At 46.6% G+C, this 13,516-nt stretch overlaps 1 protein-coding gene across 2 annotated transcripts in view; it reads right to left on the reverse strand.

Annotated features, from left to right (window-relative positions):
• Positions 1-11,272, reverse strand: part of pcdh19 (protocadherin 19) — a 121,511-nt gene extending 110,239 nt beyond the window's left edge. For both annotated transcript variants that reach the window (XM_078211685.1, XM_078211684.1), the window contains exon 1: positions 8,659-11,272. In XM_078211685.1, coding sequence (XP_078067811.1) covers positions 8,659-11,154 — 2,496 coding nt within the window. In that variant the 5' untranslated portion in view covers positions 11,155-11,272. The remainder of the gene's footprint in view (positions 1-8,658) is intronic.
• Positions 11,273-13,516: the final 2,244 nt, after the last annotated feature.

The raw sequence follows: 13,516 nt of genomic DNA on the forward strand, positions 1-13,516 counted from the left end.
AAGAGTTCCAATGGATTCCATAACTTCACAGGCCAGACTCAATTGCTCTTCTTAAAAGCAATTTTTTTTCACATCCCTGATTCAGCATGTGTGGGCTGCATGGGACTTGATGGATTGGTGAAATGTAAATGAGCTGCCTCTGTATTCAGGCCTTGGCAATGGTCCCTCATCTGTACTCAGGCCTATTTTATTTATTTGTCACAAGTAGGCTTACATTCACACTGCAGTGAAGTTACTGTGAAAATCCCCTAGTCACCACACTCCGGCACCTGTTCAGGTACACTGAGGGAGAATTTAGCACGTCCAATGCACCTAACCTGCCCATCTTTGGACTGTGGGAGGAAACCGGAGCACCCGGAGGAAACCTACGCAGACATGGGGAGAATGTGCAAACTCCACACAGACAGTGACCCAAGCTAGGGATTCTCGCTGTGAGGCAGCAGTGCTAACCACTGTGCCGCCCCAATCTGAATCTGCATCCTGTACTGTCACCTGCAACAATAGCCCTGTAAGTGCGTTGGGCCAGGCAATGCATCCAAGTGCTAGCGTCCTGATGCACAAGTTGCATCACAATTCTATAGTGCAGGACAGGCTTGGTGCCAGTTCTCAGCTTGCACTCCTGTTGTTTTTTTTGGAAGAAAGCATTTCTAAAGCGCCTTTCATCAGGACATCTCAAAGTTCTTCACCACCACTGTCATAATGTGAGAAACACAGCAGCCAATTTATGCACAGCAAGATCCCATGTAAAATGTGAAAATGACCAGATATTTCCCCCCTACCCCAGTAATCTAAGTTGAGGAATCAATATTGACTAGGGCACATTACAGATCGGTCAGAAGACCACATCATCACTTATGGCTGGAGTAAACTGTTCAACCGGATCTCGCGCCTTTCTTGCCTGCTATTTAACAGCAAATCATTAAAAAAGGACATGTGCTCAGTAGGCAGTGGGCCAAGGAAAAACAGCTTACATTCATATAGCAGTGGCAAAGTGGTATTGTCCTGGACTAATAATCCATACCCAGGCTAACGCTCTAGGGACCTTGGTTCGAATCCCACCATGGCAGGTTAAAAGTTAAATGCTGCCAGTGAAACTGTTGTCGATTGTTGTAAAAACACACTTGGTTCACTATTGCCCTTTCGGGGCAGCAATCTGTCATCCTTACTGCCTGGCCTACATGTGACTCCAGACCCACAGCAATGTGGTTGACTCTCTCTCTATCAGGGATGGCCAATAAATGCTGTCCCAGCCAGTGGTGCCGATTGAATCACAGAATCCCTACTGTGCAAAAGAGGCTATTCAGTCCATCAAGTCTGCACCGACTCTCTGACAGAGTATCTTATCCAGGCCCTCCCCCCCCATCCATATCACTATAACTCCACACATTTACCATCTTTGGACTGTGGGAGGAAACCAGTGCACCCAGAGGAAACCCACGCAAACATGTGGCGAACATGCAAACTCCACACAGTCACCATGGCCGAAATTGAACCCGGGCCCATGGAACTGTAAGCAGCGCTAACAACTGTGCTGTTGTGCTCCCATGAACGAATAAAAAAACCTTTAACTTAGTAAAGCGCTCCCTAAGGCACTTCACAAGAGCATTATCAAACAAAATCTGACACTGAGCTACACAATGAGATATTAGTGAAGATGATAACAAGATTGGTCAAAGAGGTCAGGTTGTTTCGAGGAGTGCCTAATGAAGGAGAGAGGTTAGACCGAGACTCATAAATTGAACCCCTCCCCCACACGCCTCCACCTCACCCTTAATTACTGAGGCCCACAGTACCAAGAAAATACCAGTTGCTTCCAGGCAGATTAGACAAAAGGGAATGTAAAAGAAAGCCACCCCCCAGGCAGCTCACATGCACCTCCTAGTGGTTGATCCTGAGTAACACAAATGGAGGCACCGTCACCCTCGGTTCATCACCTGAAGAGAAGATATATTGAACTCCCCCCCCACATGAAATAAACCTGACCTTTCCAGTGATAGAATTAAACTGCTGCTCATGCGTGAATTATACTGAAGTAAAATTACACAGGTCAATTCAAAACACTAAACTGTACATGCGTTCGATTGATTACTGCCTCAGATGTATTTTTATGTAACCCTCTCTTGGGCTCCATGTTCAGAACAGGCTGCTTTTCCACAGGTCTGGCAGGACAACACCAAATACCACCCTTGTTACTGAACCCAGAGCTTTCAATAAGTGTGCAGTATTACTCAGTAAGGACAACCCCTTTTTTTATTTTCCATTGATCCCCAAGGCAAAGTACATTTTTCTTTCCATGATTACTTAATGGATCGGAGTCAGTTAACAGGCAAAGTTCGAAAAACCTGTTGCCACTTCCATATTGCAGGTTTATCTTTTTTAACACTGCAGTATCCTGATGCACTCTGGTTTTGGCAGATCTGTTTTTTTCCTCCCTCCCTATGTTGAACATTCAGGATGTCTGAAAAGGTCAAGCTAAACGATTACCAGTTGATGCACTGAGGAGACGTTACCAACGGCACAATCTCAGTAATACACAGTGCTTGGTGCAATCAATCTACTGGGCACATCTAGGCTACTATTTACATGTGGAACAACAGAATGGGAGTAAGTGCCTTTTCACACGAGGTTTCTTGTTCACCTCTCCCGCTGGGCTATGTTTTGACAGAAAGGACAGATGACCTGCGTCGAGCCTTTTCCAAATGCTGCTTTGAGCTGGCTGCTGTGGCGCTGGTGGCTAGTCTTATATTAGCAGCACCATTGCCTTATAACTGGCCTCTATAAGGCAACTTACTCCTTCAATTCTATCTCGCACCCTTTAGAGAAACATCCTGCCCATCCTTGACTCCATAATCTACTATCTCCTGCTGTCCCACCTCTCACCATAGCAAAACTGGCACAAGGAACTCAGTCAGCTTCACATTCTAACACAATCCCATACACCATGTGAGGTTCCAGTGATTCCAAAGCATTTTTTAAAAATAAAAGTTTAATGGAAATTGGAGTGTGTGATAAGAGAGTTACCAGTGTAATCCCAGCTGTAAAATAGAATGCAGAACCTTTCAACATACGGACTGTCACATGGAAATGTGTCACAATGTAAAACACATTCTTCCTACCAGGGATGAAATCAATTAAGCACAAAAGGATTGCTTTTTTTTAAATGTAGCCAATAGCTACATGAAAACCACTGATAACCAGAGACAGAAAATAGGCAAAAAGCCTAAATTCTCGATCTATCTGACCAACAAATTTTACACATACCTAAATTACACTGTCAATTCTATTCTGGCAATCTTTTCAGCACATAGCAGCAATGTAACCCCTGTACCCATCAGGGGAATCATAAGCTGGTTTTTTGGCTGTTTTAGTTCCAATCTGGCTACTCTAAGCTATTTGACTCTCTTTCCATTAACATTTGGATCACACACTGGCCTCTGTTGGCATCTGAGGCTCTGGGGTATAACATAAGGACAACTGCAAACATCTGGGACTGGATCTCATCACCATTTAACGTCCCGGAATAAGCAGGCCTTCATTCAGCAGCAGGCTCACAGTCCTTCCATTGATTTTACCCCAAATCTCACGCTGTTTATAGGCAGAAATGTAACTGGCACCAGAGAATAGTCTTCTGCGCTGTTGTAATGTAAAACCCTGAGTGCTGATCTTCATTTATTCCCCTTTTTAATGGTTTAAAGATGATAGCAGCACTCCTGCTTTGTCCAGAGTCTCAGCTTTGATGAGAACTTGCCCTCAGCATGACATTAACAGGGACGCCATTATTATGGAAAAAAGTCAGGCCTGATCCAACCTTTTATGTAGATCACACAAACACCCAAGGTGGCCATTCAGACAACAATGGGCACAAAAGTAAAGAATGCACATTCTTTCCAAGGGTGTTCCATACATTAGTGAACTTCACGGACCTTTTTGTAACCTTTCCAATCCTTTTGGAATGTGCCCCCACCAGGGTAATTCAAACAATGGATTCAATGATAGCTATTTATGGGTCAATAACCTGTATTGCAACCCATTCCTGTGAGAGTTTGGCCTTTACCTTATCTTGATGAATGATAATTGGAACATGCCTGCAGCACCTTCCTTTAACAAAACAGTTGAAATCTAATCTCAGCAGTAAATCTTCAGATTGAATGGTTCAGATTACAGTGCCAGGAAGCTAAAAAGCGCATTAAAGAACCTGAACTAATGCTCGGTCATCTGCATAAAAGGTCATAATTTATACAACATACCTATCAGGGAAATACAAAAGTTACCATAAATAATGACTCTGTATTGTCTAATCTAAAACCGCTTATTTAGTTGGGTATTTTATTAATTAATTCCCTTGCCTGCATGATGGCACAAATCTGCATTACATCAATAACAACCGCTAGTTTGTTCAGCGGTGTTCTGTGACTAGGATAATCAAAGTTAAAGAAAAACTTGCATTTAAATCGAATTTGTGGATGCTGAAAATGTAATTTAAGTAGAATATGTCTGAAGAAGTCATACAGACTCGAAATGTTAACTCTTATTTTTTAAAGTTGAATTATTAGTCACAAGGCTTACATTAACACTGCAATGAAGTTACTGTGAAATTCCCCTTATTTCTCTCTCCACAGATGTTGCCAACACGTTCTCCCAGTATTTCCTGCTTTTATTTCATAATTCCAGCATCTGCAGTATTTTACATTTATCATTGTATTTAAATAATATATTTTACCAGTACAATATCTGTGTTTCTCTCTCCACAGATGCTGCCAGAACCTCTAAGCATTTCTAGCATTTTCTGCTTTTATTTCAGATTTCCAGTATTTTGAAATATGGTCACTGTTATAAAGTAAGATGCGCAGCAGCAAACTTGCACTCAGCAAACTTCAGAAATAGCAATTTGATGCTGACTAGGTAATCTGTTCATTAATTCATTCTTCATTCGAACCTGGTGTTTTTAATTCAGTTACATTAGAAGCAATTATCAAGATAGTTAAAAACTTAAATTATTGAAACTATACCTTTATTTGAAGGTTGTATCTTTCTTTTACTTCTCCACCCTTACCCAATTTGCTCTCTTTGCTTTCCCCCTTTCCTTCTCACATATGCATTTTTCTGGTATCTGAGAGAAAATGACATGTGTCTTTGATTCCCAGCCAACAATGCCCATGTCTGGGTGTCAGACAGTATGTGGAGATGCCGGCGTTGGACTGGCTTTTGCTACCAAATAAACCTGTTGGACTTTAACCTGGTGTTGTTAAACTTCTTACTGTGTCAGACAGTAGCCATGATGTGGAGATGCCGGCGTTGGATTGGGGTAAACACAGTAATAAGTCTCATAACACCAAGTTAAAGTCCAACAGGTTTATTTGGTAGCACAAGCCACTAGCTTTCGGAGCGCTGCTCCTTCACCAGGTAAGTGATGAAGGAGCAACACTCCGAAAGCTAGTGGCTTGCGCCACCAAATAAACCTGTTGGATTTTAACCTGGTGTTGTGAGCTTTCTTACTGTGTCAGAAAGGAGGGACTTGGTGGCGGCTTTACCATCATCACTTCGTCCAAGCCCTTATCCCTACCCCGCCCAAACTCCCATCCCAACCTACCAATTCAATACTTGTTCTTCTTCCACCAGGCATTTCCTGATCTTTGCTCAGTTCCTGCCACAGCATTGTGGTTAAGTTTAAAGAGGTCAGCAGAGGTGTGGTATTAAGCGGATTCACACCAACCTGTGATGTAATAGTACTCCAGTATTACCAGCACTTGGTATTCTTAAAAGCTGATGGATGCATCATTTACTCAAGCTGTTATGATGCCATGCACCATAATGTACTGCACTACAGCAACTAACTATTTCTTGCCTGTCGGGAAAGGTTACTGGTTAGAGAAATTGTGGCTCTTTTCTGCACCAGAGGAAATCTGCAATTTTCACATTTCAGTGAGCTGAACAAGTGTGACATATTGCTTGGCATAACAAATGAAAATTCAAATCGCTTTAATTCCTATACAATGCTTGAAAATTTTCTCAACTGAGTTACATAGCAAACTAAATGCTATCAAGTAGTTAAAGAGTGAGCTTGTGGAAAGTGTGTGGCCCAGGCAATAGGGGTCGCACAACGTCACAGGATGTAAAATCAATGCTGCCTTCTTTTTGGCTATTGTGATTACAGTGATCGTGGCGGATCAAGAGAAAATGGGCTAAGTAGTTCACAGCAAAGCAGCTGCTAGGGCCAAACACGACTGAGTCCCATTGACTCTGCAGCTACATTCTCACATACGCTGGTGCTTTGTTGATGTCAAGTGTAAGCATAGAATCTCTTAAGGTAATTCAAACATTGTTTTTAGCAGGGGGTAGCTTGGTGGAAGAAGAATGGTCAATGGTGCGTGTAGGAACATGCAACCCAATCATGACTATTGATATCCAGTGATACTATCTTGGAAGAATGAGTTTTGCGTCAGAAACTCAAATTGTAGCACTCCTTTTGCTGGATCTAAAGTCCCGGTTATGCAGCTAATCTTTTGAGAATGACTGCAGCTCTATTTTTCCCATTCACTTCATTGCAGAACACATCAAATTAAGAATTTATTCAATTTTCTTTGCTAATACTTAACATTAGAATTTTAGTTTAGATTCTATTTTTTAAATTAAGCAGTCGATACTCAGAAGAGTTGAATCTTCCCTTTGCACAGATCATCTTCATTACATTCAGCAAGTCTTTTTTTTCTGCCCACTGAATAATTTGAGTTTTCAATCAATTATTTAACTGACACACAAGACTGACACGCTGCCTGCATGTTCAGGGTGAAAGAAAACAATTAGACCCAGTTAGAATTAAGGTTCAATTTGAGGCATGTTTTACGAAGGGGAGAACCTCCCACTGCCTTCTAAACACCATCAACATTCTCCCTCTGCTTCCAAAACTTCCTCAGGCAATCCAGCTGCAGAACCATGCATTTTTACCGGTTGAAATTCTGCTTTCAGCAATTTAGGTAGCTGTGGGAATGAAGTGCGAGCGTTTAGATTGTCAGCATGCACTAGTTTGTCCCTTGGAGGGCCAATGGCAAACAAGCCCTCTTTTTTTGGGGGGGATGCTGTTTTTATTATAGTAAGCAGCTGTCTATTATTTCAATAGGAATTGAAACAATTTTGTCAGGCAAACAGTCCAGGAAAAATTTCGTTCACAAAGCTTTCAGTGATTTAAATGACTCAGTACCAACGAGAACTGTTGCAAATGCAGGGAAGAAACATTGCTTTCATTTCAACAAAGCGTCTCATTTATTTTGATGATATATTTATAATGCTTGTTATTAATATTTCCCTTCATTTTTGTTTGATGCCACATTTATGTATATTTTCACTTGTATTTATTTTCTACTTTTATTTCTGCCTTTGTGTTCCTGGATTTTCCTTGTTTTTTTAAAAATGTAACTTTTTAAAGATCATAACTTCACAGAAAGCTCACTTTTGCTTTCTATTTTCCTTTTGAGAACGGAGACAAGGAACATCAATCTGTCCTTTCTTTTCAGCAACTTTCAGTTTCCTCCCGTTGTTGAATTTAAAAAATACCTTCCCCTCCTCATCTGTGCTTATTTAATGAACTAACTTTTCTCTTAACATTTGACCCATGTTAGCCTCTCCCTTGTGATATTTATGATTCATTTTAACATACTTATTATTCACATCACCCGCCTCCAATTTCACATCCAACCGTAACTGAATATGCAGTGCCAACAACATATACTGCAGAACAGCTCGAAGTGCAACCCAGTGGATTGAAACACCTCAAAGGGGTTTTCTACCCCACACATGGCTCTTCAACTCCCTCCCCCACTCCTCAGCCCATTTACCCAGCCCCACATTATGACTAGAGGCAGGGTAATCGCTTCTCTGATGTGGAGTGTCATGTCAATTAGTTCTGTAAAGTCAACCACTTATTCCATTGTTTCACTGACTTCTTGAGCTGCACGTAAACCCATTTTCATACCCACAACAAAGCCAAATGGAGAGTTGCAGCGTTACAATGCAGCTGCTCATCGCTCCCTGCAATGATTTCTCAGAACTCTGGTGAAACTAAGTGAAATGGAACGTAACTATTCACTCGTCCAGCATCTGGGATGATACAGCACAGAATAAGGCCATTCATGCCTGTACAAGCTCTTTGCTCGGGCAATCCAGCTAACCCAAACCCTCTGATCTTTCCTCATTGCAGTGGAATGTGTTCCCTTTTCTCTTTTGAATGTTAAGATTGAATCTGCATCCAGCACCCTCTCAGACAGTGCATTCCACACCATTGAATTAAAACCGGTTTGCTGAATTGGGTTGCCCAGCAGTCCTGTTGCTGCTTGATCGTAACTTTTTAATTTATTTTCTCCATTATTCATCCATGGGATGTGGTACCGGCTGGGCCAGCATTTATTGCCCATCCCTAACTGCCCTTGAACTGAGTGCCTTCCTAGGTTATTTCAGGGGGCAGTTAAGCGGCAACCACAAATGTGCCAAGTTTGACGAAGAGACTTAACTGACCTTTTACATTCCCCACCGACTCTAGGCTCTTTGTCAATACCGGGGGGGGGGGGGGGGGGGGGGGGAACAGATGGGGGTGAACTCACTCATACAACTGCGCTGGTCACGTACTAGCCTCTATAATGCCAGATTAAGTCAGGGGGCACTCACCTCAGGAAGGGGCATGCCATTGATGATGAGGTCCGGCTGCTGTTGGGAGTTCTGGGTGCTGGTGAAGGTGTGATACACGTGGTTTCCAGTCGTGTTCCTCGAGTTCTGATTCTCCACGTTTAAAAAGGTGGCTTCCGACCTCCGGCACCCTAAGGGCAAAGTCTGCTGGTGATAGTCAAAGTAGTTGAGGGAGGAGGTGAGCGAGGAGCAGCTGACCACGTTCATTTTGTCAGTCTCCTCCATGTCCCTGGGCACCAGCCGGATGTCATTCTTGCTGATCTTGCTCTTCTTCTTGGGTTTCTTCTGCTGCCCGTAGGAGTACTCTGCCACCCTGCAGTTGTAGGTCCTGATCTCCTTGTTGTCCCTCTTGCACTTGACCGCCACGAAGATCATGGTGACAAAGAGGATGGCAGCAATGGACCCCAGGGCGATGATGAAGATGAGAGACAGATTGAGGGAGCCTGATGATTCCTGGGCATCCAGGGCAGGGGAGAGGTAGACCACAATCAGGGCAGTGGAGGACAGAGCGGGTTTGCCGTGATCCTGGGCCACCACAATCAGTTCATAGCTGGTCTCGGCCCCCTCGCCGAAGTTCCTGCTGGTGCGGATCTCGCCACTGGTCTGGTCCATCTCAAAAAAGCCCCTGGCACCGTCTGCGATCTCGTAGGTCAGGCGGCCGTTGTCGCCCTCGTCGTAGTCGTCGGCTTTGACCACAGTGACCAGGTAGCCGGAGGCCACGTTTCTGGGGATGTAGACATCAGTGGTGCCATTGACCAGAGGCGGGGCGGTGATGACCGGCACATTATCATTGACATCCAGCACAATGACCCTGACCGTGCTGTTACTGTCCAGGGCCGGGCTGCCCCCGTCTCTGGCCATCACCTTGAACTCGAAGGAGCGGGTCTGCTCGTGGTTGAAGGACCTCAGGGCGTACACGTCCCCCGAGGTGGGGTTGATGGACACATAGGTGAAGACGGGCATGTCTTTGACCTGGGACGGGACGATCTGGTAGGAGACGCTGCCGTTCAAGCCCAGGTCCAGGTCGCGGGCGGAGACGGAGAGGAGGTGCGAGCCCGGGGTGTTGTTCTCCTGCACGATGACCTGGTAGAAGGGTTTGGAGAAGAGGGGAGGGTTGTCGTTCTCGTCCGTGATCCTGACGGTGAAGGACTTGGTGGCCTGCAGGGAGGGCGAGCCGCCGTCCTTGGCCAGGATGGTGAGGTTGTAGAGGTCCCGCTGCTCCCGGTCCAGCTGCCCGTCCACCAGGATGGTGTAGAAGCTCTCGTACTCCTGCAGCTTGAAGGGCACGTCCCCCAGCAGCTTGCACTCCACCCGGCCATTGGCGCCCGAGTCCCGGTCGGAGACCCGGACCAGGCCGATCACGTAGCCCGGCGGGGCGGCTTCACTCACCTCCACCGTCTGGCTGCTGACCGAGAAGAGGGTGATGACCGGCACGTTGTCATTGACATCCAGCACGTTGACCGTCACCTTGCAGTGAGCCGGGATGGAGTTGGGACCCAGGTCCTTGGCCTGGACGTCCAGCTCGTACACGCTGCCCTCCTCGTAGTCGATGTCGCCCCGCACGGTGATGCCCCCGGTGCGGGGGTCCAGCTGGAAGAGCTCCCGGGTCCGCTCGGGCACGTAGCTGTTGAAGGAGTAGACCACCTGCCCGTTGGTGCCCTCGTCCGGGTCGCTGGCCCGCAGCTGGGTGACCAGCGAGTCGGCCGGGGCGTTCTCCAGCACCGACACGGTGTAGGCGCTCTTCTCGAACACCGGGTAGTTGTCGTTGGAGTCGATGACCCGCACCCGGAGCTGGGCCGTGCCCAGGTTGGGGGGTTCGCCGCCGTCCAGGGCGGTGAGCAGCAGGTTGTAGTGGGACTGCAGCTCCCGGTCCAGCGGCCTCTCCACCACCAACTCGGCGAAACGCGAGCCGTCCCCGCGGCTCTTGATCTCCAGGCCGAACAGCTCGTTGGGGCTGAGCTGGTAGCTCTGCACCCCGAACTGCCCGGCGTCCGGGTCGTACGCGCTCTCCAGCGGGATGCGGGTGCCGGGGCTGGCCGTCTCCGAGATCTCCAGCTCGATCTGCTCGCTCGGGAAGCTGGGCGAGTTGTCGTTCAGGTCCAGGATCTCCACCTTGATCACGTAGATCTCCATGGAGTTGACCATCTCCTCCAGCGAGATCAGGCACTTGGGGCTCTGGCGGCACAGCAGGTCCCGGTCGATCTTCTGCTTGGTGACCAGCAGCCCGGTCAGCGGGTTGATCTCCACCAGGTGCGGCGCCGAGTTGGAGAGGACGCGGAACAGGGGCACACTCTGCTCCCAAGTTGAGAAGCCGGCGTCCTTGGCGATGTTCCCGATCACCGTGCCCGCTCTCTCCTCCTCCACCACCGAGTATTTCAGGTTGACCACGGCGCCAGCACCAGCCCACAGCAGCAGCCAGAGCAGCAGAGGCGCCGGCACCTCCATCCCGCCTCGGTACCTGTTGATTGCCCCACTCATTGCAAGGGGATCCTGGACATGATGCGAAGAGCAAAAACCCAGGCTGGCAAATCCTCACTTGTCCTGTTGCAAAGTGAAGCAGCAACAGCAAAAATCAGCCCCCCAACACACACACACTCAGTCCACCACCTCCCCCCCTCAAGGATCAAGTCTGTTGTGGGGAGAAACTGAACCGTTGCAAAGCTGCTCTCCGCTCAGCACTTAGTTCATCACTCAACCATGCCCAGATCCGCAGATCTTACAAAGATGTTGCGGCAGGAGGGTTCATTTGGATTCAGATCCCAGTCCGCACTCTTCTCTCTCCTCCTCCCCGCTCCGATGGAAGTTTATTTTGGAAGCACACACTTGTGCATCCTGACGGTGTGGGTTAGGAGCCCGGTGCTGCAGCAGCCACCTCTCTCTCACTCTCTCTCTCTTTCTCACAGTGCTGCCATCGCAAAGTGCAACTGAGCAGTGGCGACTCAGCCTGGCGCGGCTGAGTCCCGGGACCAGCTTCCGCTGCAGCCAATGAGAGCCAAGTGCAAGGATTGATCGGCAGCTGCAAATTGACAAGTTCTTTTGAACAATTTCAGGAGCGAAGGGGACGAGCGACCATTCCTGTGATCCCAGCAAGAGAGGTGGAGCTTGCAAAATGTGTGTGTGTGAGAGAAATGTGGAGTGTGTTGGTGTGTGTGTGAGAGAGAGAGAGTTTATGTGTGGCTGTGTGATGAGTGTTTGTGTGTGTGAGATTGAATGGGAGTTTGTGTTTGTGAGGGATGTTTATGTGTGAGAGTTTAGGTGTGTATGTGTGGGAGTTTGTGTGTGAGAAAGGAGTGTGTGTATCTGAGAGTGGTTGTGTGCGAGGAGTGTTTGTGTGTGAGAGGAGTGTTGTTACTATTTAGGTGTGTATGTGAGTGTCTGTGTGGGAGTTTGTGTGTGAGACAGGAGTGTTGGAGTGTGTGTATCTGAGAGTGGTTGTGTGTGTGAGGAATGTTAGTGTTTGTGTGTGAGAGAGAATGTTGGACTGTTTAAGTGTGTATGTGAGAGTGATTGTGTGGGAGTTTGTGGAGGAGTGTTGGTGTGTGTGAGAAAGGAGTGTTGGAGTATATGTATCTGAGGGTGGTTGTGTGTGAGGAGTGTTAGTGTGTGTGCGAGAGAGGAGTGTTGAGGTGTGTGTGTAGAAGTTTGTGTGATGAGTGTTGGTGAGAGGAATGTTGAGTTTTGTGTGCGTGGGGGAGTTTGTGAGAGAGTGTTTAGGTGTGTGTGGGAGATTGTGTGAGAGGAATGTTGAGTTTTGTATATGTGTGGGAGTTTGCATGTGTGTGATGAGTGTTGGTTGTGAGAGGGGAGTGAGAGTGTTTAGGTGTGTATGTGAGTGCTGGTGGTGAGAGAGGAGTGTTGAGTTTTGTATATGTGTGTGTGGGAGTTTGCGTGTGTGTGTGTGGTGAGAGAGGAGTGTCTAGGTGTGTATGTGAGTGTGTCTGTGTGGGAGTTTGTGTGAGTACGAGGCTGTGTAAAATACATCCAGTTGTAAATAGCTTGCAAATTGAACACAATTGTTTTGTCCATTTTCCAAATGGCGGTTTAAAAGCTATTCATTTTCTTACACTTTGACAAGAAAGCAAATAGAATCTCTGCTCGGCTTCCTCGGAAAGACTCATTAAAAGGCTAGGAAGTGGGAGATTAACATGGATGTAATTTGAAGAATCAATCTGTGTGCACCAGCATAATTGTTATTGTGTTTAAATACCGTAATTATAGCAGAGCAGAGGCGGTGTCTATTTGCGTCGTATAATCACCTCCTGTGCTGCAGAAATTCCATTTCATTGGACATCAGAGAGAGATTTAAGGTAGACATCTTCTAATTTAAAAGCAGATTACATGAGAACAGATTTTCTTTCATTAAGAAAGCCTTTTTGGGGGGGGGAGGGGGTAGGTGCATTTGGATCTTACCCTCACACATTCGGGAAAAGAAATCAATCAGTTTGCTGCTTTCCTTGAAAGAGATCAGCTCTCTGCAGACAGCGTTTTGTTTTTAAAGTCGCCGGAGAGCCGCATTTCGGGTCTGCCGACAGAAATGACAAGATTTCCATTGCAATAACATCCCAACCAATAGGTTGACTTGTTCCCGCTAGTCGGGTTACAGTTGAAATGAGTCAGCGAGATTCCTTTTTGTGTTGTTTGTTGTTGGCGGTGTTGATTCTATGATTACGCACGGATCCACCGGGTTTCTCTGAAATGGTAACACATACATGGAGCTCTTTGATGGTATTTTTGTGGTCGACCCTGTCGGAACTGGGTGATCAATACAACTGAAGTGGCGCCTGTAATATTTGATTGAGTACCAGCGCACAGTCTGAATGGGATTCCGTGCCATTAAAAC

Source organism: Mustelus asterias, chromosome 4 (assembly GCF_964213995.1).
Source record: "Mustelus asterias chromosome 4, sMusAst1.hap1.1, whole genome shotgun sequence".
Lineage (NCBI taxonomy): Eukaryota > Metazoa > Chordata > Chondrichthyes > Carcharhiniformes > Triakidae > Mustelus > Mustelus asterias.